Source organism: Pseudophryne corroboree, chromosome 3 (assembly GCF_028390025.1).
Source record: "Pseudophryne corroboree isolate aPseCor3 chromosome 3, aPseCor3.hap2, whole genome shotgun sequence".
NCBI classification, from domain to species: Eukaryota; Metazoa; Chordata; class Amphibia; order Anura; family Myobatrachidae; genus Pseudophryne; species Pseudophryne corroboree.
The window spans coordinates 348,031,373-348,056,220 of NC_086446.1; the positions used below are offsets into that span (position 1 = coordinate 348,031,373).

At 46.5% G+C, this 24,848-nt stretch overlaps 1 protein-coding gene across 1 annotated transcript in view; it reads right to left on the reverse strand.

The window, feature by feature from the left end:
* Positions 1 to 309: 309 nt before the first annotated feature.
* MED1 (mediator complex subunit 1) overlaps positions 310 to 24,848 on the reverse strand; it is a 193,375-nt gene continuing 168,836 nt past the window's right edge. The window contains exons 15-18 of the mRNA XM_063959724.1: positions 24,069 to 24,270; positions 20,201 to 20,296; positions 12,682 to 12,787; positions 310 to 5,082 (exon numbers count right to left, since the gene is read on the reverse strand). Coding sequence (XP_063815794.1) covers positions 1,824 to 5,082; positions 12,682 to 12,787; positions 20,201 to 20,296; positions 24,069 to 24,270 — 3,663 coding nt within the window. The 3' untranslated portion in view covers positions 310 to 1,823. The remainder of the gene's footprint in view (positions 5,083 to 12,681; positions 12,788 to 20,200; positions 20,297 to 24,068; positions 24,271 to 24,848) is intronic.

Here is a 24,848-nt window from a genome sequence, read left to right on the forward strand (position 1 = left end):
GCCCCAGCTCAAATCTAAATTGCAGTGTACAAATAAAGTTGTCCAGCATTTGTGGGCCACATGCAAAAGCAGCCAGAATTTACTCAGCATGCGATATATAAATGTATTTGTACCCTTTGCATTGCAATATGGTTTGTCCAGGTGGAAAGTTACTGCTTTTTTTTTGCTTTGCTCCCAATTCAGAATCTGGTTGCTTTGTGACCTATTGCACACAGTCTTGATGACTATAGAAGCTGATGAAGTTAAGCAGTCAGTAGGGAAATTTATGTTTTAAGGAAAAAAAACCAAAAACGTTCTCACTACAACACATTTCATACCAAATGTTTTATTTTCATAAACATTTCCTGAACTCTTTTCAAAAAGTCTGAGTAGAATGAAAAATCAAAACAAAAAAAAATAACAGAATTATTTACATATAGGAATAGGTTATTTACAAAACATAATAAATGTAAACCTCTTAAAATATAATTATTAAAATTAAAATCAAATAGATTAGTGGGATACTTTAAAAAATAAGGCATTTATAAAACAGCTGAATTTAGTTGGTGTGACACTATTTAAAACTTCAAGATGTATTGTCTTTTACCAGTCAAAATCAGTTCAGTAATGTACATCCTTCTAATACATTCCCAGGAGCACAAACCACTTTTTCAGCATGGTCAACTTATTTCTTAAATTATGCACCATATTTGGGTGTCTTGTATATTCTGTTTTTCTTTCTTTTTAATACTGAATAATTTTAACGTGAACCCATTGCTTACACACAGTGAAAGCAATATATATTTGGCTTATTAATTCATTAGGAAACACTGACAACTGTCCATCATTCCTCAGAAAGGTCACTAGTTTATATTAAATGGAAAGGTTGTATTAACATGGACATATAGGTTCAGCAAACTAAGGGCTGTATCCAATTAGCTGCGGTAAATTACAGCGGCTAAAGGATCCCCCAGGTGCTATCCAATTAGCCTTGATGGCCAGCAATTATCGGGGATTACGTTTCGATAACCAGCCTTAGAGACCAGTGGTATTTCACTTTTTTTTTTTTTAGCAAAAACACACGGGTCCAGGAATTTATCCTGGATCCCATGTGTTTTCGTCCAAAAGCGAGTACATTTTTTGTGTCTGAAAAACAAAACAAAAAAATGGGCTAGAATTAAACAGCACAATAATGATTATCGGCTAAAATCGCAACAGTGGCCCATTTTTTTCAGCCCAAAACAAAAAATAGCACTGGTAATTGGATACCCCCCACTAAATATTTGCCTCCATTGTCTGTAGGTGACACATTAATATTAAAGCTGCATTCCATGTACACAGAATAACACTGAAGTCTGCCACTTAGAAATGGAGATGGAAGTGTAGTCAGGAAGGGTTTGAGCAAGAGGATCAATTAGAACACAAATTTGTAATCCAGCTAGGTAACCAATCGAAGTTACAATCATAGGGATTGCTGCTACTTACTGCTCCCTCCCCACATTGCATCACATAGCCTTGATTTTCGGCTAAGGCTCGAAGATGAACTACAGAGCCACATGGCTTTAAAGGATGGGGAAGAAGCATATTGGTAAATAGGTGGCTTTGCAGCGTTAATATATAATAAAAAGTAGTAAGAACTGTATTTGTAATGCCTTGTAGGATTTGTTTTTGCTAAGTAATTATTTTTACAATTGGAAAATTAAAAATAAAATAGTGTATTAATCCTATTCACTGCCATATAGGTCAAACTGAAATACAAAATTTAACCCACTGGCAACAGGACAAATAAAACTAAAACAGCACACATAGCCACCACACTCAATCTAGGTCTTATAATGTAGATGTCAGTTCCCTAACAGAGCCACATCCATTAAATCATCATCTTCACCCATTAAATAGTTTGGACTTGGCCGTGCTGCTCTGTCTGAGGACAAAAGTGAGCTTCCACCCAGGGATAATGTAGGGTCAGATGAAATTGGTGATTTGGACCAACTTTCTGGCTTCATGCTGTAAGATTTTTTCTTCTCACGCTCCCTATCCTTGTCCTTCAGCCTCTTCTTCTCCTTTTTGTGCTTTTTGTGTTTCTCTGCACTGTACTCTGGCTGAGTACGGCTGCCGCCACCTCCTCCTCCTCCGTCATCTGAGCTAGGACTATTTTGATAAGATTTCTCAGCAATGGAAGAGGAACCCGACTCACTTTCGCTGTCAATTGCTTGTGGCGTATATGCTGGTGATTTATTGTGGCTTGGAGAGCAACGCTCATGCTTTGGCGTTGAACCACTTATCAAAGGGGATCCATAGCTCTTAGGCATTTGTGACCTCAGCCCATCTCCACTTCCTTCTCCAGGCTTCTGCAGAGTTACCTTAGCTTTGATGCTAGGTGACCCTCCATCATGCTTGCTGATAATAATCTTGGCTACTCCAGTACTCCCCGAGCCCTTAGAATCCCCCTTCTTGGAAGGATCAGAAGATCCACCAGAGACTGAAACTTTTGATTTGTCTTTTTCACTTTTTTCCCGCTTTGCAGGGAATTCACCTCCAACAAGTCCATGTTTTGAGGAAATTCCATGGCTGGGAGCTCCAGGGTTTCCACTCCCTCCAGAACCCTCCATAGGATCCTCTGAACCGGGCCCACCTGTTCCCACCCCATGTTTAAGTTTATCTATAACAGCTGTGAGTGAGGGTTTTTTATTCCTGCTTGGAGACTTCCCTTTTGAGCTACCATGGAGATTCTGGGAGACATTGGAGCCACCTGAAAAAGAGGATGAAGAAGAAGAGGAAGAGGAGGATGAGGATGAAGATGAAGATGAGGAGGAGTTTGGCTTCTGTGAAAGAGATCCTGAAGACACAAGACTTGATGATGATTTCATAGTGGTATTCAAACCTCCACCTGACAAATGGGAACCCCCTGAACCAATAGGTGATTTTGCTTTAGAGGAAGGAGGAGTACCAGGCATTGGTTTCATTGGGGAAGAAAGTTTGTCAGAGCCTCCAGAAGGTCTGGAGTGTGATGGGGAGATGTTTGGTTTGCTTAGTGAGGGGTTCATTAACACTGATGGCTTTCCTTGAGGTTTAGTCTTGCTACTCCCAGAACTACTGCCTCCACTTCCTAGCCCATGCTTGGTAATGGGAGATCCTTGCTTGCCCAGGGACTGAGAACCACTTTTAGACTGGCTACCTGCTGACCCACTTGGGCCAGTGTAGATTCCACTTCCACCACCACCCATCTTCATCCCAGAAGACCCTTCAGACTTGTTGTTCTTCATTTTACCTGATGCAGAAGAGGAGGAGGATGATGAGGAGTGGCCATGATGACTTTTACTACTTGATGAATTTCCTGAACCACTACTTGAATACTGACTATGGGAAGATGGCTTCCCAGCACTCATTGTGCCTTTAGGAATTTGAATAGTGATCTTGGGAATAGGAGGAGTAGCCATGCCAGGAGGCGTTTGTGATCTTCCTGAAGTCACTGGAGACTTTGAACCTCCAGTACTAGTAGGTGGGGTGAATGGCCGATTAGCAATGTGTGAGGGTGACTTGCCATCGGACTCAGGTTTTTTGCGCTTGGGGGGTTTATCTTTGTTTTTGCCATCGCTTGAAGGTGTTCTGCTTCGTTTCCCAGACTTTACATCAAGTCCTGCTCCCTGAATTACACTCATACCTCCTCCACCCACTCCCCCATTACTTCCCTCTTTTACCCTCTGCTTTTGTGGTCTATCTTTCATCAAATCTCCACCAAGTAATGGGCTCTGGCTTCTACTATGTGCCTCAAGAATATCCACCCCACCCAGTCCTTTACCACCCCCAATGATGCTAAAATCTACAGTTTCAGCTCCTAGCCCTACCTTGTATTTGCCTTCGCTCCCATCAACAGGGATTCCTGAAACTACACCCAGTGATGCTATTCCCTGCCCAGAAAAGTCTTTAAAATCATGATCATCACTTTGGCTGCTGTCATCGTTTATACCATCATCAGTAAAACCGCTTTGGCTGTTCAGTAGCTCTGGGTTAAAATCCACGCTGTTAAAAAAATTATTAGAAGAGTCACTATTAGGGCTTCCATTTGCTTCTGCAATAAGATCAGCAGCGTCTGCATATGGATTGTCTCCACCACTTGCACCATCTACTGGAAATACATCTGTGTCAAAGAGGGTGCTCTGAGAGTGGCCAGAACTAGAGGAGTCTCTGACAGGGGTGCCAAGGCTGGGGCAATCCTCCCCGGTTCCTGGTAGCTTTGAAGCTTCCTCTGCTATGTCTGAGAGGATATCTGTCACATCTGGGATAATAGTGTCCGTACTGGGAAGACGCACCATTCTTTGCATGCCGGACTGAGTATGCGTCATCGGCTGCTGGTACACAGTTGGTGGCGTGCCACATTGGCTAGGTGCTGGTGTGATGTGAGGTGTGTCCAGGGCATCACCTGCCATGCTGACATCAAATATAGGATTTTGAGAGTCCACATCCATAGAAAAGAGCTCCCTTTGGAAGTCATCTTCAGTTTGGTTTTTCATCTTTTCTGCACCTGTCCTGGGCCTTTTTTTCTTTGGTTTACCAGTTCCTGATGGACATAGATCTGTACGAGGAGACCCAGAAGAATTCTGTCTCTCAAGGGGGCTGCTGCCATATAAAGTAGAGAAGTCCTGTGCTGGGTTATCTTTCAGAAGATTCATTAGCATGGGGTGGTTCTTTGTATTACTAGCTGGAGAGGACACAGGGGGTGGTGTATGATGGGGAGGTGTGGGACTTGAGCCAAGATTTCCACCCACATTTCCTGTGATTTGAAGTAGGCTGGTTAGTATGGGATTCTGTGTTACTTTGTTGAAGTCTTCCCCGTGTCCTGTGGAATCATGTCGTTCCTTTATACCCATGTTGAAGAGAGCAGTGATAGGTCCTGAGGAATAGGAGCTGGTTGGGGTAGTGATACCACTTAAGGCTGTAGAGCCAGTGGTCATGCCATAGCCTGGACTACTGGCTGGAGGAAGGTTTTTCTTAACCATATCTTCCACAGTCTCTGCAATAAGGGACAAAGCTGGTGTGTCTGCTTGAATAGTCTCTGCTTTCCGGCGAATGGCTCGCATAGTCACTGGGATAGACATGCACCTATGTAACAACAAAAGAAAATGTATGAGGAGTAAAATCACATGGATATGCACGCAACACAGATTAATCTTCTATTTCACTATTACCCCTAAATAGCACTAATTAGGAGTAATCAGGAGTAGTTACACTGGGATATACAGCATATACACTAATCTATCTTATATATATATATATATATATATATATATTTAGGGTGTAGTATGGCTGACCGGCGGTCAGTTTACCGATGCCGGGATCCCGGCAGCATACCGACGCCGGGATCCCAGCGGGGAGGGGCGAGTGCAGCAAGCCCCTTGCGGGCTCGCTGCGCTCGCCACGCTAACACCCATGAGTGGAAATAGTCCCTGTTGGTCGCGACCATCGGGATAGTGAGGGGTCGGGATGGTGGAGGAGGTCATGTGACTGTCGGTCTCCCGACCGCCGGTCACATGAATACCACCCCTATATTTATATTGTGATGTTTGTGAAAAACATATGTAACCAAGCGCTAACTGCAGTGCATTTATAAATGTAATGGACACAAATGAATAGGAATTTCACATGATAAAGTGTGGAGAAAAAATAAGAATTTACTCACCGGTAATTCTATTTCTCGTAGTCCGTAGTGGATGCTGGGAACTCCGTAAGGACCATGGGGAATAGACGGGCTCCGCAGGAGACTGGGCACTCTAAAGAAAAGATTAGGTACTATCTGGTGTGCACCTGCTCCTCCCTCTATGCCCCTCCTCCAGACCTCAGTTAGGGAAACTGTGCCCGGAAGAGCTGACATTACAAGGAAAGGAAATTTTGAATCCAGGGTAAGACTCATACCAGCCACACCAATCACATCGTACCACTTGTGATAACCTTACCCAGTTAACAGTATGAACAACAACTGAGCCTCACTCAACGGATGGCTCATAACAATAACCCTTAGTTAAGCAATAACTATATACACGTATTGCAGAAAGTCCGCACTTGGGACGGGCGCCCAGCATCCACTACGGACTACGAGAAATAGAATTACCGGTGAGTAAATTCTTATTTTCTCTGACGTCCTAGTGGATGCTGGGAACTCCGTAAGGACCATGGGGATTATACCAAAGTTCCCAAACGGGCCGGAGAGTGCGGATGACTCTGCAGCACCGAATGAGCAAACACAAGGTCCTCCTCAGCCAGGGTATCAAACTTGTAGAACTTTGCAAATGTGTTTGAACCCGACCAAGTAGCCGCTCGGCAAAGCTGTAAAGCCGAGACCCCTCGGGCAGCCGCCCAAGAAGAGCCCACCTTCCTTGTGGAATGGGCTTTCACCGATTTTGGATGCGGCAATCCAGCCGCAGAATGAGCCTGCTGAATCGTGCAACAGATCCAGCGAGCAATAGTTTGCTTTGAAGCAGGAGCACCCAGCTTGTTGGGTGCATGCAAGTTAAACAGCGAGTCAATCTTCCTGACTCCAGCCGTTCTGGAAACATATATTTTCAAAGCCCTGACTACGTCCAGCAACTTGGAGTCCTCCAAATCCCGACTAGCAGCAGTCACCACAATAGGTTGGTTCAAATGAAACGATGACACCACCTTTGGGAGAAATTGGGGACGAGTCCTCAATTCTGCCCTGTCCATATGGAAGATCAGATATGGGCTTTTACATGACAAAGCCGCCAACTCCGACACACCACTAGCCGATGCTAAGGCCAACAGCATGACCACTTTCCACATGAGATACTGTAGTTCCACGGTCTTAAGTGGCTCAAACCAGTGGGATTTCAGGAAATCCAACACAACGTTAAGATCCCAGGGTGCCACTGGTGGCACAAAAGGGGGCTGAATATGCAGCACTCCCTTAACAAATGTCTGAACCCCAGGCAGTGAAGCCAGTTCTTTTTGAAAGAAAATGGATAGGGCCGAAATCTGGACCTTTATGGACCCCAATTTTAGGCCCATAGTCACCCCTAACTGTAGGAAGTGCAGGAAACGACCCAGTTGGAATTCCTCTGTAGGGGCCTTCCTGGCCTCACACCAAGCAACATACTTCCGCCATATACGGTGATAATGCTTTGCTGTCACGGCTTTCCTAGCCTTTATCAGCGTAGGAATAACTTCATCCGGAATGCCTTTTTCCGCTAGGATCCGGCGTTCAACCGCCATGCCGTCAAACGCAGCCTCGGTAAGTCTTGGAACAGACAGGGCCCTTGTTGCAGCAGGTCCTGTCTGAGAGGCAGAGGCCATGGGTCCTCTGTGCGCATTTCTTGCAGTTCCGGGTACCAAGTCCTTCTTGGCCAGTCCGGAACAATGAGTATTGTTCTTATTCCTCTCTTTCTTACTATTCTCAGTACTTTTGGTATGAGAGGAAGAGGAGGAAACACATATACCGACCGGTACACCCACGGTGTCACTAGGGCGTCCACAGCTATCGCCTGAGGGTCTCTTGACCTGGCGCAATATCTTTTTAGCTTTTTGTTGAGGCGGGACGCCATCATGTCCACCTGTGGCAGTTCCCATCGGTTTGCAATCAGTTGGAAGACTTCTTGATGAAGTCCCCATTCTCCCGGGTGGAGGTCGTGTCTGCTGAGGAAGTCTGCTTCCCAGTTGTCCACTCCCGGAATGAACACTGCTGACAGTGCTTGCACGTGATTCTCCGCCCATCGCAGAATCTTTGTGGCTTCCGCCATTGCCATCCTGCTTCTTGTGCCGCCCTGGCGGTTTACATGAGCGACTGCCGTGATGTTGTCTGACTGAATCAGCACTGGCCGGTTTTGAAGCAGGGGCTCTGCTTGACTCAGGGCGTTGTAAATGGCCCTTAATTCCAGTATATTTATGTGTAGAGAAGTCTCCAGACTTGACCACAGCCCTTGGAAGTTTCTTCCCTGAGTGACTGCCCCCCCATCCTCGGAGGCTTGCATCCGTGGTCACCAGGACCCAGTCCTGAATGCCGAACCTGCGGCCCTCGAGAAGGTGAGCACTCTGCAGCCACCACAGAAGAGAGACCCTGGCCCTCGGGGACAAGGTGATCAGCCGATGCATCTGAAGATGCGATCCGGACCACTTGTCCAACAGATCCCACTGAAAAATCCTTGCATGGAACCTGCCGAAGGGAATGGCTTCGTATGAAGCCACCATCTTTCCCAGGACTCGCGTGCAGTGATGCACAGATACCTGTTTTGGTTTCAGGAGGTCCCTGACCAGAGATGCTAATTCCTGGGCTTTCTCCACCGGGAGAAACACCTTCTTCTGTTCTGTGTCCAGAATCATGCCCAGGAAAAGCAGACGCGTCGTAGGAATCAGCTGTGACTTTGGAACATTCAGAATCCAGCCGTGCTGGAGTAACACTTCCTGAGAGAGTGCTACGCTGATCAACAACTGCTCCCTGGACCTCGCCTTTATGAGGAGATCGTCCAAGTACGGGATAATTATAACTCCCTTCTGCCGAAGGAGTATCATCATTTCGGCCATTACCTTGGTAAATATTCTCGTGCCGTGGACAGGCCAAACGGCAACGTCTGGAATTGGTAATGACAGTCCTGTATCACAAATCTGAGGTACTCCTGGTGAAGTGGGTAAATGGGGACATGCAAGTAAGCATCTTTGATGTCCAGCGATACCATAAAATCCCCCTCTTCCAGGCTTGCAATAACCGCTCTGAGCGATTCCATTTTGAACTTGAATTTCTTTATACAAGTGTTCAAGGACTTTAAATTCAGAATGGGTCTCACCGAACCGTCCGGTTTCGGTACCACAAACATTGTGGAATAGTAACCCCTTCCCTGTTGAAGGAGGGGGACCCTGACAATCACTTGCTGGAGGTACAGCTTGTGAATTGCCGCCAGTACTACCTCCCTTTCCATGGGGGAAGCTGGCAAGGCTGATTTGAGGTAACGGCGGGGGGGAGTCGCTTCGAATTCCAGCTTGTATCCCTGAGATACAACTTGTATAGCCCAGAGATCCACCTGTGAGCGAACCCACTGGCTGCAGAAGTTTCGGAAACGGGCCCCCACCGCACCTGGCTCCGCCTGTGGTGCCCCAACGTCATGCGGTGGACTTAGTGGAAGCAGGGGAGGACTTTTGTTCCTGGGAACTGGCTGCATGGTGCAGCTTCTTACCTCTACCCCTGCCTCTGGCAAGAAAGGATGCGCCCCTGACCCTCTTGCCTTTTTGGGAACGAAAGGACTGCATTTGATAATACGGTGCTTTCTTAGGCTGTGAGGAAACCTGAGGCAAGAAAGTAGACTTTCCAGCTGTCGCTGTAGACACGAGGTCCGACAGACCGTCCCCAAACAATTCCTCACCCTTATAAGGCAAAACCTCCATGTGTTTTTTAGAATCCGCATCCCCTGTCCATTGCCGAGTCCATAAGACCCTCCTGGCAGAAATGAACATAGCATTAATTCTAGAGCCCAGCAGGCAAATGTCCCTCTGAGCATCCCACATATATAAGACGACGTCTTCGATATGGCCCAGGGTTAGCAAAACAGTATCTCTGTCAAGGGAATCTATGTCGTCTAACAGAGTATCTGTCCACGCTGCTACAGCACTACACATCCAGGCTGAAGCAATAGCAGGTCTCAGTAGAGTACCAGAGTGTGTATACACTGACTTCAGGATAGCTTCCTGCTTTCTATCCGCAGGCTCCTTAAGGGCGGCCGTATCCTGAGACGGCAGGGCCACCTTTTTAGATAAGCGTGTCAGCGCCTTGTCCACCCTAGGGGATGTTTCCCAACGTAACCTGTCCGTTGGCGGGAAAGGGTACGCCATCAGTAACCTCTTAGAAATCACTAGTTTCTTATCAGGGGAACTCCACGCTTCTTCACACAATTCATTTAATTCATCAGATGGGGGAAAAGTCACTGGTTGCTTTTTCTCCCCAAACATATAAACCCTCTTGGTATTAACAGGGTTACTCTCAGAAATGTGTAATACATCTTTCATTGCAATAATCATGTATCGGATGGCCTTGGTCATTTTAGACTGTAAATGTGCCTCATAATCGTCGACACTGGAGTTGGACTCCGTGTCGGCATCTGTGTCAACCATCTGAGATAGAGGGCGTTTATGAGCCCATGATGGTTTCTGAGTCGCCTGGGCAGGCGCGGGCTGAGACCCCGGCTGTCCCAAGGCTGCAGCGTCATCAAACCTTTTATGTAAGGAGTTTACATTGTCATTTAAGACCTTCCACATATCCATCCAATCAGGTGTCGGCCCCGACGGGGGCGACACCACACTTATCTGCCCTTGCTCCGCCTCCACGTAACCTTCCTCATCAAACATGTCGACACAGCCGTACCGACACACCGCACACACACAGGGAATGCTCAGACTGAGGACAGGACCCCACAAAGTCCTTTGGGGAGACAGAGAGAGAGTATGCCAGCACACACCACAGCGCTATATAACACAGGGATTTTCACTGCTATTAAGTGATTTACCCAATAGCTGCTTTTATTGTATTATTTGCGCCTAAATTTATGTGCCCCCCCTCTCTTTTTAACCCGTCTTGTACCTGGATACTGCAGGGGAGAGCCTGGGGAGCTGCTTCCAGCGGAGCTGTGAAGAGAAAATGGCGCTGGTGTGCTGAGGAAGGCGGCCCCGCCCCCTCAGTGGCGGGCTTCTGTCCCGCTTTCCATGTAAAAAAATTGCGGGGGTTTTAACATATATACAGTGCTAGACTGTATATATGTATTTTTTTATGCCAAAGGTACTTCAATTGCAGCCCAGGGCGCCCCCCCCCCCCCCCCGCGCCCCCCCCCGCGCCCCCCCCCCCAGCGCCCCCTGCACCCTACAGTGACCGGAGTGTGTAAGTGTGCTGGGAGCAATGGCGCACAGCTGCGGTGCTGTGCGCTACCTTAATGAAGACAGGAGTCTTTAGCCGACGATTTCGACGTCTTCAAGCTTCTGTTCTTCTGGCTCTGCAAGGGGGACGGCGGCGCAGCTCCGGGAACGGACGATCGAGGACAGGTGCCTGTGTTCGAACCCTCTGGAGCTAATGGTGTCCAGTAGCCTAAGAAGCACAAACTAGCTGCAAGCAGGTAGGTTTGCTTCTCTCCCCTTAGTCCCACGTAGCAGTGAGTCTGTTGCCAGCAGAAGCTCACTGAAAATAAAAAACCTAATAAATACTTTCTTTACTAGTAAGCTCAGGAGAGCCCACTAGGAGCACCCAGCTCTGGCCGGGCACAGATTCTAACGGAGGTCTGGAGGAGGGGCATAGAGGGAGGAGCCAGTGCACACCAGATAGTACCTAATCTTTTCTTTAGAGTGCCCAGTCTCCTGCGGAGCCCGTCTATTCCCCATGGTCCTTACGGAGTTCCCAGCATCCACTAGGACGTCAGAGAAAAAATGTCTATAACACTCATGACTATACAAACCGAAGCCGGCATCCCGATCTTTGAAAAGCCAACAGAGGCGAGGCAAGTATGTTATCTCCCCTACCCCCTAAACCCCCTTCCTGCAGTCTAACCCTAACCTCCCCCCTTAGTGCCTAACCCTAACTTCTCCCTGGTGGTGCCTTAACCTAACCTACCCCCCGCAGCCTAATTCTAACCTCCCCACCAATCCCGCCCGCTATACTTACGGGTCAGGATGTTGACTGTCGGGATTCCGAAATCGGTCTCCTGACCCTGCCAGTATTCTGGTGTCGACATTCTAAAGGGTGGCTGTATTCAGATTGCCGGGATCCTGACAGCCGGCATCTTAACCGCATCCCCTGTCTCCTACTCTATAACTTTCATTAATAAGTTCTAATTTATCATTACAGCTAGCAAGAGAGACTTCATGCATCTCTCAGGATATATGCATAAACCAACAACTTCTTGTAGGCTGCATAGTGAAGAAGAATGGAATGTGAATATGTAATAACAGAGTTAAGTTATCCTGCAGGTCATAGATGTGAATCCAAAGAGAGCACAATTTAGCAGTTCACTTGTCAAATGAAAAGATACCACCTTGGAGGGGGTGAGGTTTACATGTGTGAAACTGACCTATCCTGGAAAACATGTACCTCTCCTGCAGGATCTGCAGGGAAGGAAAGCAGATATTGAGGCTTATTTAATAACATGGTGGGTAAACACCAATTAGTAGGATAGTTGTGTGAAGCTAATGAAAGCTGAAATTGGTTTGGTTGCTAAGATTGGTTTGGTTGCTAAGATTATGTGCTCAACTTGCATCAGCATACTAAACAAGACTTACTTACATCAATAGAACATGCCCCCAAAACTGCTTCAATGTTCAGTTGCCATATCAGCCTGGAACCATGCTACCTTATAAAGGATGAATGATTATACTGCTAGGTGTATACGGCAGACAGCATAAGTGGGAAGGAGAGACTGTCAGCAGTATGACAAGGAAATGTATTCACATTATAAAATAAGGTGCATTTTACAAAAAAACTCAAAAGGATATTCGTAATCTATTTCTGAATATTAATAACGACAATCTTCCAGTGCGTGGTCACCCAATGACTAAATTTTAGGCCATTGTGTGATCTGGTCACCCATGTGTGTGACTACCAATTGTCTGTTTGAGGCAGCACCTATTCAACTAGCCAAATCATTATTTCAAGATTTATAGACCACTCAGACACCGACATGTACACATTAAAGTATACAGGCACATTTATAATATTTACTATACCTCTGAACCACTTTGGTGATGAAATCATCCGTACAGATAAGGGCGTCAGAAAGACCCTTGTACAGTTTACAAGACACATGGGTGGAGTCCTGAATGTCCATAACAACTGTATAGGAGACAAGGGGAGTCAGGCTGGGCAGAGCAACAGAGGACTAAATACAAAACATGTTTGACAGTGACTCTGAAATGGACAGTACAACTACACTCTCTAATATCCATCTTGTTACCATATCATTTTTAACTCTCAGTCTGTCAAACCTTACTACATATCGCAGGTGTTTATGTAAAATAATTCCTCCAATCCACAAAGCTAACACTCCATTACATACATTTTTGCAGGTTATCCGTTTAACAGTCCTTAAATGGAGCTTGGACTTACTGTACAAATAATAGGCAACTTTCATAAATTCCAGTCTTATTATATTACAGTTTGAAAAAACAGAATCACAATATACTTAGCAAGGGTTAAGTCCATTATCACGTCTCGGGATTTACACGCATTCTAGGGCCATAGCGCCAACAGCTGTTTCAGTGACTGCAAACCTTTATCATGGGGCTGCTAGAGTAATAGTGCAAGTGGAAGGCTTAAGGAAGAACAGTTTGTTCCACTGCACCGAAAGTGAAGCCGGCAAGCAGAACTAAACTAGCTCTCCAACAGCCATGGGAAGGCAGTAGGGTTCCCGGGTGCCGGAAGTGACAAAACAGAGCACAGTCACAAAAAATAAGAATTTACTCACCGGTAATTCTATTTCTCGTAGTCCGTAGTGGATGCTGGGACTCCGTAAGGACCATGGGGAATAGCGGCTCCGCAGGAGACTGGGCACAACTATAAAGAAAGCTTTAGACTACTGGTGTGCACTGGCTCCTCCCACTATGACCCTCCTCCAGACTTCAGTTAGGATACTGTGCCCGGAAGAGCTGACACCATAAGGAAGGATTTTGAATCCCGGGTAAGACTCATACCAGCCACACCAATCACACCGTATAACTCGTGATACAATACCCAGTTAACAGTATGATAACAACAACTGAGCCTCTCAACAGATGGCTCAACAATAACCCTTTAGTTAAACAATAACTATATACAAGTATTGCAGACAATCCGCACTTGGGATGGGCGCCCAGCATCCACTACGGACTACGAGAAATAGAATTACCGGTGAGTAAATTCTTATTTTCTCTGACGTCCTAAGTGGATGCTGGGACTCCGTAAGGACCATGGGGATTATACCAAAGCTCCCAAACGGGCGGGAGAGTGCGGATGACTCTGCAGCACCGAATGGGCAAACTCTAGGTCCTCCTCAGCCAGGGTGTCAAACTTGTAGAATTTAGCAAACGTGTTTGACCCCGACCAAGTAGCTGCTCGGCAAAGTTGTAGAGCCGAGACCCCTCGGGCAGCCGCCCAAGAAGAGCCCACCTTACTCGTGGAATGGGCTTTCACTGATTTAGGATGCGGCAGTCCAGCTGCAGAATGTGCAAGCTGAATCGTACTACAGATCCAGCGAGCAATAGTCTGCTTTGAAGCAGGTGCACCCAACTTGTTGGGCGCGTACAGGATAAATAGCAATTCAGTCTTCCTGACTCCAGCTGTCCTGGAAACATAAATTTTCAGGGCCCTGACTACGTCCAATAACTTGGAAGCCTCCAAGTCTTTAGTAGCCGCAGGCACCACAATAGGTTGGTTCAGATGAAAAGCTGATACCACCTTAGGGAGAAATTGGGGACGAGTCCTCAATTCTGCCCTATCCATATGGAAAATCAGATAAGGGCCTTTACATGACAAAGCCGCCAATTCTGATACACGCCTGGCCGAAGCCAAGGCCAACAACATGACCACTTTCCACGTGAGATATTACAATTCCACGGTCTTAAGTGGCTCAAACCAATGTGACTTTAGGAAATCCAACACCACGTTGAGATCCCAAGGTGCCACTGGAGGCACAAAAGGGGGCTAAATATGCAGCCCTCCCTTAACAAAAGTTTGAACTTCAGGTAGTGAAGCCAGTTCTCTCTGGAAGAAAATCGATAGAGCCGAAATCTGGACCTTAATGGAACCCAATTTTAGGCCCATAGTCACCCCTGACTGTAGAAAGTGCAGGAAACGGCCCAGCTGAAATTCTTCCGTTGGGGCCTTCCTGGCCTCGCACCACGCAACATATTTACGCCATATGCGGTGATAATGGTTTGCCGTTACTTCTTTCCTAGCTTTAATCAGCATAGGAATGACTTCCTCCGGAATGCCCTTTTCCTTCAGGATCCGGTGTTCAACCGCCATGCCGTCAAACGCAGCCGCGGTAAGTCTGCAGCAGGTCCTGTCTGAGCGGCAGAGGCCATGGGTCCTCTGAGATAATTTCTTGAAGTTCCGGATACCAAGCTCTTCTTGGCCAATCCGGAACAATGAGTATAGTTCTTACTCCTCTTCTCCTTATTATCCTCAGTACCTTTGGTATGAGAGGAAGAGGAGGGAACACATAAACCGACTGGTACACCCACGGTGTCACTAGAGCGTCCACAGCTATCGCCTGCGGGTCTCTTGACCTGGCGCAATACTTTTCTAGCTTTTTGTTGAGGCGGGACGCCATCATGTCCACCTGTGGCCTTTCCCAACGGTTTACAATCATTTGGAAGACTTCTGGATGAAGTCACCACTCTCCCGGGTGGAGGTCGTGCCTGCTGAGGAAGTCTGCTTCCCAGTTGTCCACTCCCGGAATGAACACTGCTGACAGTGCTAACACGTGATTTTCCGCCCATCGGAGAATCCTTGTGGCTTCTGCCATCGCCGTCCTGCTTCTCGTGCCGCCCTGTCGGTTTACATGGGCGACCGCCGTGATGTTGTCTGACTGGATCAGTACCGGCTGGTTTTGAAGCAGGGGTTTTGCCTGACTTAGGGCATTGTAAATGGCCCTTAGTTCCAGAATATTTATGTGCAGGGAAGTCTCCTGACTTGACCATAGTCCTTGGAAGTTTCTTCCCTGTGTGACTGCCCCCCAGCCTCGAAGGCTGGCATCCGTGGTCACCAGGACCCAGTCCTGTATGCCGAATCTGCGGCCCTCTTGAAGATGAGCACTCCTTGCATGGAACCTGCCGAATGGAATTGCTTCGTAGGAAGCTACCATCTTTCCCAGGATCCGCGTGCAGTGATGCACCGACACCTGTTTTGGTTTTAGGAGGCCTCTGACTAGAGATGACAGCTCCTTGGCCTTCTCCTCCGGGAGAAACACTTTTTTCTGTTCTGTGTCCAGAACCATCCCCAGGAACAGTAGACGTGTCGTAGGGACCAGCTGTAACTTCGGAATATTTAGAATCCAGCCGTGCTGTTGTAGCACCTCCCGAGATAGTGCTACCCCGACCAACAACTGCTCCCTGGACCTCGCCTTTATCAGGAGATCGTCCAAGTACGGGATAATTAAAACTCCCTTCTTTCGTAAGGAGTATCATCATTTCGGCCATTACCTTGGTAAAGACCCTCGGAGCCGTGGATAGACCGAACGGCAACGTCTGGAATTGGTAATGACAATCCTGTACCACAAATCTGAGGTACTCCTGGTGAGGATGGTAAATGGGGACATGCAGGTAAGCATCCTTGATGTCCAGTGATACCATGTAATCTCCCTCGTCCAGGCTTGCAATAACCGCCCTGAGCGATTCCATCTTGAACTTGAATTTTTTTATATATGTGTTCAAGGATTTAAAATTTAAAATGGGTCTCACTGAACCGTCCGGTTTCGGTACCACAAACATTGTGGAATAGTAACCCAGTCCTTGTTGAAGTAGGGGCACCTTTACTATCACCTGTTGTGAATACAGCTTGTGAATTGCCTGTAACACTGCCTCCCTGCCTGAGGGAGTGGTTGGTAAGGCAGATTTGAGGAAACGGCGGGGGGAGACGTCTCGAATTCCAGCTTGTACCCCTGAGATACTACTTGAAAGATCCAGGGATCCACCCGTGAGCGAGCCCACTGATTGCTGAAATATTTGAGACGGGCCCCCACCGTACCTGGCTCCGCCTGTGGAGCCCCAGCGTCATGCTGTGGACCTAGAGGAAGCGGGGGAGGACTTTTGCTCCTGGGAACTGGCTGTATGCTGCAGCTTTTTCCCCCTACCTCTGCCTCTGGGCAGAAAGGACGCGCCCTTAACCCGCTTGCCCCTATTGGGCCGAAAGGACTGTACCTGATAATACGGTGCTTTCTTTGGCTGTGAGGGAACATGGGGTAAAAATGTAGACTTCCCAGCTGTTGCTGTGGAAACGAGATCCGAGAGACCATCCCCGAACAACTCCTCACCCTTATAAGGCAGAACTTCCATGTGCCTTTTGGAATCTGCATCTCCTGTCCACTGCCGAGTCCATAACCCTCTTCTGGCAGAAATGGACATTGCACTAATTTTAGGTGCCAGCCGGCAAATATCCCTCTGTGCATCCCTCATGTATAAAAGTGCGTCTTTAATATGCTCTACGGTTAGCAATATAGTGTCCCTGTCTAGGGTATCAATATTTTCCGACAGGGAATCTGACCATGCAGCTGCAGCACTGCACATCCATGCTGAAGCAATAGCTGGTCTCAGTATAACACCTGTGTGTGTATATATAGACTTCAGGATAGCCTCCTGCTTTCTATCAGCAGATTCCTTCAGGGCGGCCGTATCCGGAGACGGTAGTGCCACCTTCTTTGACAAGCGTGTGAGCGCTTTATCCACCCTAGGGGATGTTTCCCAACGTGCCCTATCCTCTGGCGGGAAAGGGTACGCCATTAGTAACCTCTTAGAAATTACCAGTTTCTTATCGGGGGAAGCCCACGCTTCTTCACACAACTCATTTAATTCATCAGATGGGGGAAAAACCAATGGTAGTTTTTTCTCCCCAAACATAATACCCTTTTTTGTGGTACCTGGGGTAACATCAGAAATGTGCAACACATTTTTCATTGCCTCAATCATGTAAAGTGTGGCCCTACTGGAAGTTACATTAGTCTCATCGTCGTCGACACTGGAGTCAGTATCCGTGTCGACATCTGTGTCTGCCATCTGAGGTAGCGGGCGTTTTAGAGCCCCTGATGGCTTTTGAGACGCCTGGGCAGGAACAGGCTGAGAAGCCGGCTGTCCCACATTTGGTATGTCGTCAAACCTTTTATGCAAGGAGTCGACACTGTCGCGTAATTCCTTCCACAGCACCATCCACTCAGGTGTCGACCCCGCAGGGGGTGACATCACATTTATAGGCATCTGCTCCGCCTCCACATAAGCCTCCTCATCAAACATGTCGACACAGCCGTACCGACACACCGCATACACACAGGGAATGCTCTGACAGAGGACAGGACCCCACAAAGCCCTTTGGGGAGACAGAGAGAGAGTATGCCAGCACACACCAGAGCGCTATATAACACAGGGATCCCACTATAAATGAGTGTTTTCCCTTACTTATAGCTGCTTATTATATATATATATATATATATATATATATATATATATATATATATATACTGCGCCTAAATTTAGTGCCCCCCCTCTCTTTTTTACCCTTCTGTAGCTTGTAGACTGCAGGGGAGAGCCAGGGAGCTTCCTTCCAGCGGAGCTGTGAGGGAAAAATGGCGCCAGTGTGCTGAGGGAGATGGCCCCGCCCCTTTTCCGGCGGACTTCTCCCGCTTTTTCTGGAATTCTGGTAGGGGTATTTTTACACCTATATAGCCTTCCTGACTATATATGGTGTAGATTTGCCAGCCAAGGTGTCTTATATTGCCCTCAGGGCGCCCCCCCCAGCGCCCTGCACCCATCAGTGACCGGAGTGTGAGGTGTGCATGAGGAGCAATGGCGCACAGCTGCAGTGCTGTGCGCTACCTTGTTGAAGACTGAAGTCTTCTGCCGCCGATTTTCCGGAACACTTCTTGCTTCTGGCTCTGTAAGGGGGCCGGCGGCGCGGCTCCGGGAACGAACACCAAGGTCGGGTCCTGCGGTCGATCCCTCTGGAGCTAATGGTGTCCAGTAGCCTAAGAAGCCCAAACTACACCAGTTAGGTAGGTTCGCTTCTTCTCCCCTTAGTCCCTCGCTGCAGTGAATCTGTTGCCAGCAGATCTCACTGTAAAATAAAAAAACTAAAATATACTTTCTTTCTAGGAGCTCAGGAGAGCCTCTAGTGTGCATCCAGCTCAGCCGGGCACAAGATTCTAACTGGGGTCTGGAGGAGGGTCATAGTGGGAGGAGCCAGTGCACACCAGTAGTCTAAAGCTTTCTTTATAGTTGTGCCCAGTCTCCTGCGGAGCCGCTATTCCCCATGGTCCTTACGGAGTCCCAGCATCCACTTAGGACGTCAGAGAAATAAACAATATATACAAAAAAACAAACAAAAAAACCCCAAAACATATCCATCACCAACATAATACAATCCTATGTAAATACATCTATTATTGGTTAAGCGCAGTTTCCAAAGAACAATATAGTACTGTAGGTAAGTATAGGTGTATATCTGGTACCCATAAAGCTATACAAATGTAAGTGTAAAATATGTAAATGGTCAAAAAAACCTATCACAAAATTGCAGGATGCTGCTGCCATTATACAAACATCAATAGTCAACTATAAAATCAACAACTGCCAAACCAAAATGTGCATAGAAACATGATTACACAATTTATTATGTTTCTATGCACATTATGGTTTTCCCTGGGCTGTGGGAGAGCTAGTTTAGATCCACTTGCCAGCGTCACCTCCAGCTCGGGGGAACGAATTGTGTTTTCCTGCTCTGGTTGCCGATTTAGCTTGGTTCCAGATGCCAACTGACAGTGGATGCCATTTGGGCACACAGGTGAGCATAATTTGTATTATAAACTGCCAGGTTGGGATCAATTAGTCGGTGGTTGGGATGCCGGCTGTCAGACTACTGACTGTAGCATGCCGATGTTCAGAATCTGGACAGGGGAAGGTAAATATACACCCCCCCCCTCCCAATCCAACCTTAGCTTTTCGCAGCCTAACCCAAATGCCACCCGGTGGTGGCTAAACCTAATACCCCCTACCCCCCAAACACATACCAAGACTAACCCTCCCTGAAGGTGCCAAAACCTAATCCCCCCCCCCTCCCCATAGCCTAAACCTCCCTAGGCGCTCCTAACCCCCCCAGTGTAAGTATTTTGACTGCCAGGTTCCTGACCGGGTCCCGAACTGCCTACATAAGCCTTCTACAGTCAGTCACTTGATAAAGGTGTGCAGTCACAAACAGCTGTCGGAGCGATGAGCCTGGCAGGAGTGTGACTTCCAGACGGGATGATGGACTTGCCCTTGCTAAGTATATTGTGATTGATGCTGCAAGGCTATTTATGAATGTTTGTAAACTGAACACAGCACTGTGTCCCATTAACTAAGCCATCCTGCTACGCTACCACAAATGAGAGATGTTGTAGGAAGGTTATAGTTCAGAAAGGGTTATTTCCTAAATGTAAAGACTCTTGAACTACTACTCTTACTTTGTACCAATGAGAAGGAAATATGAATATTTAATGACTCTTCTCATGCCCCAAGCACTTACCACACACCAAAGAATCATTGACCGGATGCTGGAAGGATATGCTGATGCAGGAGTCAGATAGAGGAGAAACCTCAAATTGCAAGAGGTTAGGGCAGTCTGAAGAGACAAGAGCAGCAATGAAATCCGGGTGTATAAAACAAGAGGTTATCTAACAGAACTAACCCCACTTGTTCCAACTATATTGTCCAGATCAGAAAGTTAACCCCTTCAGGTGCTTGCTAGGAGTTCCTAAGCACATTCTTGCCTGGAGTCTTTCCCTACATGTAAAGCACCACACAATCTTATTGGAATTACATTTTATTGTGATGAAAATCCTGAAATCAATAAATCTTAAGACATTTTTCCACCTTTAATGTGACTTTGCAACCAACAAAATGCAACTGAAACATTTTTTCTTTTTAGGAAAAAGAAGTGAACACTGTAAAGACAGGTGTAGAAAATGACTTTGTTCCAAGATCAAGAGCTTGTCTAAATTTTGGCTAAAAATCCATTCAATCAACCCAATCCATAGGAGTAAATGTCTTACAGTTGGATTTAAAGCAAAGTTGAACTTTTTGGCCTTAATTTTAGGATATGTTTGTAGCAAAGACAACACAACTCAATGCCCAAAGATTACAATGCCTACTGTAAAAGCATGGTGGTGGCAGCATCAGGATCTGGGGCACTAGTCAGGATACATAGCATAATGGATAGCTAAATATCAAGATTATTTGGCATGACACCTGCTGGGCCTCTGTCATCAAGCTGAAGATGAATTTCACCTAACATGATATTCATCCAAAGCACTCATCCAAGTTAACCAAATGGCTTCTGAAAACCAAGTCTTGGAATAAATGGCCCAGTCAGAACCTACACCTCAATCCCACTGAAAACCTATGGCGTGACACAGGGATGTGCATAGTTGATCCTCTTGCAGTTTAATGGGGCTCGAATATATTTGCAGAATAGTGGGATATAATTGCAAAGTCCAAGTGTGCAAAGTTGGTAGAGACTTAATCATATACTCACTGCTATCATGAAAACAAAAAAATGTTTAAAAAAAATAAAAAATATAGTATATATATATATATATATATATATATATATATATATATATAAAAACAAAACCGAGCAATTTCAATAGGGTGTGTAGACTTTATATCCTTTTGTATATTGCATAGGGAAAACAACAAGCCACGCATAAGTAGTGTACTTGTGGCCTACACACAGTTGAGCCACTTTTTAGACTGTTATATATTGTACTAAATGGACGGAGATAAAGTTCCAGGCAGTCAGCTCCTAACTGCTATGTTACAAGCTGTACTTCTGGGGATTGTGCTGCTATAAGCTCTTCCCGCTTTGCATCTTTACTGAGGAAAATCAGGAAGCAGTACTGACGAGATGTATTATACCACTTTCAGACAGAAATGTTTCATTGATGGTCGTTTTGCCGGGCCTGCCTGACCCCCCTTTCACACAGACAAGCAATATTACAGAGTCCAGAATTTCTACCCGGTAATTTGCGGATCAACGCGGGTATTTTGTCTGTGTGAAAGAGTCAACCCGGTTTGACCCTTTCACACAGAAAAAGGACCCGTGTTTTTCGTGAAATTACCGGGTAGAACCAGAGAAGGATTTACCACAAGGCAACCAAGGCAGCTGCTTAGGGCCCTGTGGGTCTCAGGGCGCCCTGTGGGTCCCAGGGAGGGCCAGCCGATAGGGCTGTTATTGAGGGCATTTTCATCAAACCGCGACCACTGTCAAAAATGTTGGAGCACTGGGCTGGCTGAATACTCCCATAATGGTGTATGGGGACCTGCTACATTCAGTGAGGGGAGCACAGATCTAAAATGCAGTAACTTAGTGGTGTAATAATGGAAGTTAGAGGTGAGGGGACATGGAGCAATCAGTGAAGGGGGAAAGTAATATATTGTAATGGAATATAAGTAGGAAAAACAACAAATAATATAAAGAGGCCTAATTCAGGAATGAAAATATAGTGCCATTTATTGCTTGAGGGAGGGAGCCCGAAATCGGTATCTTGCTTAGGGCCCCGTGAGGTCTAAATCCACCTCTGGGTAGAACTGCTTCACCTGGTCATTTCAGTTTGTGTGTGAAAGGGGTATCAGCACCTCATCTTCTGTAGTGGGGGCATGAAAACTCACCCACTCCGGCGATCCCTGCCAGAACCCACAGCGCATCAGCTTAGTGCTGATTTGCTGTCTCACCTCCCGGCCGGCGCCACTGGGCATGTGCAAGATCTCGCAAAGAATCGCAAGATCTCACATGAGCAGGCTGGAGCAGCAGCAGCCAGGTACAGTGGCAGTGAATGCGGCAACGATACCTGCAGCTATTGAAATCGACAGCAAAAGATAAGCCACACAGACAAAAAAAAACCTAGAGCGCACAGTAAGCATAATGCAGGATTGGGGTAGGCATATTGGCCCTCATTCCGAGTTGTTCGCTCGCTAGCCGCTTTTCGCAGTAGTACACACGCTAAGCCGCCGCCCTCTGGGAGTGAATCTTAGCTTAGCAGAATTGCGAACGAAGTATTCGCAATATTGTGAAAAGATTTTTCTGTGCAGTTTCTGAGTAGCTCGAGACTTACTCTTCCAGTGCGATCAGTTCAGTGCCTGTCGTTCCTGGTTTGACGTCACAAACACACCCAGCGTTCGCCCAGACACTCCCCCGTTTCTCCAGCCACTCCCGCGTTTTTCCCAGAAACGACAGTGTTTTTTCACACACTCCCATAAAACGGCCAGTTTCCGCCCAGAAACACCCACTTCCTGTCAATCACATTCCGATCACCAGAACGAAGAAAAAACCTCGTAATGCCGTGAGTAAAATACCAAACTTCTTAGCAAATTTACTTGGCGCAGTCGCAGTGCGAACATTGCGCATGCGCAATTAGCGGAAAATCGCTGCGATGCAAAGAAAATTACCGAGCGAACAACTCGGAATGAGAGCCATTGGGTAATAGCTTCTATGGGTTGTGTATTCCACCCTCACGTGTGTCAGGTGAGGCAGCAATCTTGGGCGCACTGTGTAGGATTACCCTGGGTGGAATAGACTACCCCCAGAAGAGATGACACAAAATGGGGTGACTGCAGCATCCTAATGTTCAGAGTCGGGGCCCAACAAAACTGGCTGGTCCACGTATTTTTCATCCCATCTGCAAGCGCACCCAATGAGGCAGCCACGTTGGCAGCACTACAAAGCTTGAGCTGTGGTACGTGAGCCATACAAGGGCCCAATGCAGCCATACAAGCCATACAAGGGCCCAATGCAGGGAAAACTGACACTTGTACAGTACTATGATACACCCTGTACAGAATGATCCACATGGAGAACATCCTGCCCGCAGAGGAACCATCCAAGGTACACTGCGTAGGTTGGTGGAGGTACACATTACAGAAATAGCACACAGTTCGGTGGAAGTGTGCCGTACAACCCGACTCCCCCCCCCCCCCCCAAATAAAATAAATAAATAAATAATGAAAAAAAGAAGAAAAAAAAATAACCCCAACATGGTAAGAATACATTTGCAGGTAACCAACGGAAATGGAACACTGGGGTAACATTATTTTGATAATATTATAAAAATTGTCCTAGTCAGGGAGCAGTACTGATGGGTATGTCCCTTATAAAAGAGTTATACAGTATGACTGAGTTATGATGCACAGAACGGCTCATACCTTCCCAATGCCACTAGTTTATGCTGTTATTATAGCCCGCCTTCTCATAAATACTGGTTTGGGGCAATAAATGGCTGCATTCACTATGCATTAATAAAAGGAAGGTTATGTAGATATTTCCATTCAGTCACATCTGTGCACAACAGTACTTGTAAGGCGGTGTATAATGACAATCTAATGATGCTGTCACTTACCTTCTTTAATTATGGTGCGCTTCACACAGCTTCCAATCAGTGTGTTGCAGGCCATTTGATGTCTGATGAGGTTGAGGATGGTAGGGACTCGCCCAGGATGCTGGAATGGGATCTTACTTAGTAGGGTCCCCTGTAGACTCCTCCCATCAGGGAGAGGGGCATCTTTATTGAGAAAATAACAATGCTGCTGGCCTGGCAAAGACTGTGAAAAACAAAACAAAACCCCAGAAAACATTAGAGGGGGTGATTTGAAACTAACACAAAAAACAAAAAAGAAACAAAAAAAAAAAACAACACCTTTCAAACCGGCAGAGGAAGAAATAAAACCTTCTGCTATGCTGCAGCCAAGCAGGAAATGTCCCCATCCTGCAGGGTGGAGGCATAGTGGATGGAGATTAATTTTAGATTTCAATTGTGCTGGAGTAGGCTCTATACAGAATGTTATCAGTGTCAACCCAATTTACACTACTTGCCAATTTTCAATTTAAACAATCCATGAAAAGAAATGAAATAAAATATTCATAGTTCGCATGTATGTGCTATAGTGCATATTTTACCTTGGAACTGACAATGGGGACAATATAGTGGCGGTTTTGTCACTATATATTGGCGGAGAAATGCATAAGGAAGGAGATTCATGTGATCGGGACCTTTGTATATTAGCTACACCTCCAGCGGATCCATTCAAACATTTCACCGGTAAACCAAAGACGGCAGGTATGCAAACTACCTAACCAAGAGGTCTGCATTTAAATCCTCTCCCGGTATTTGAGTGACTTA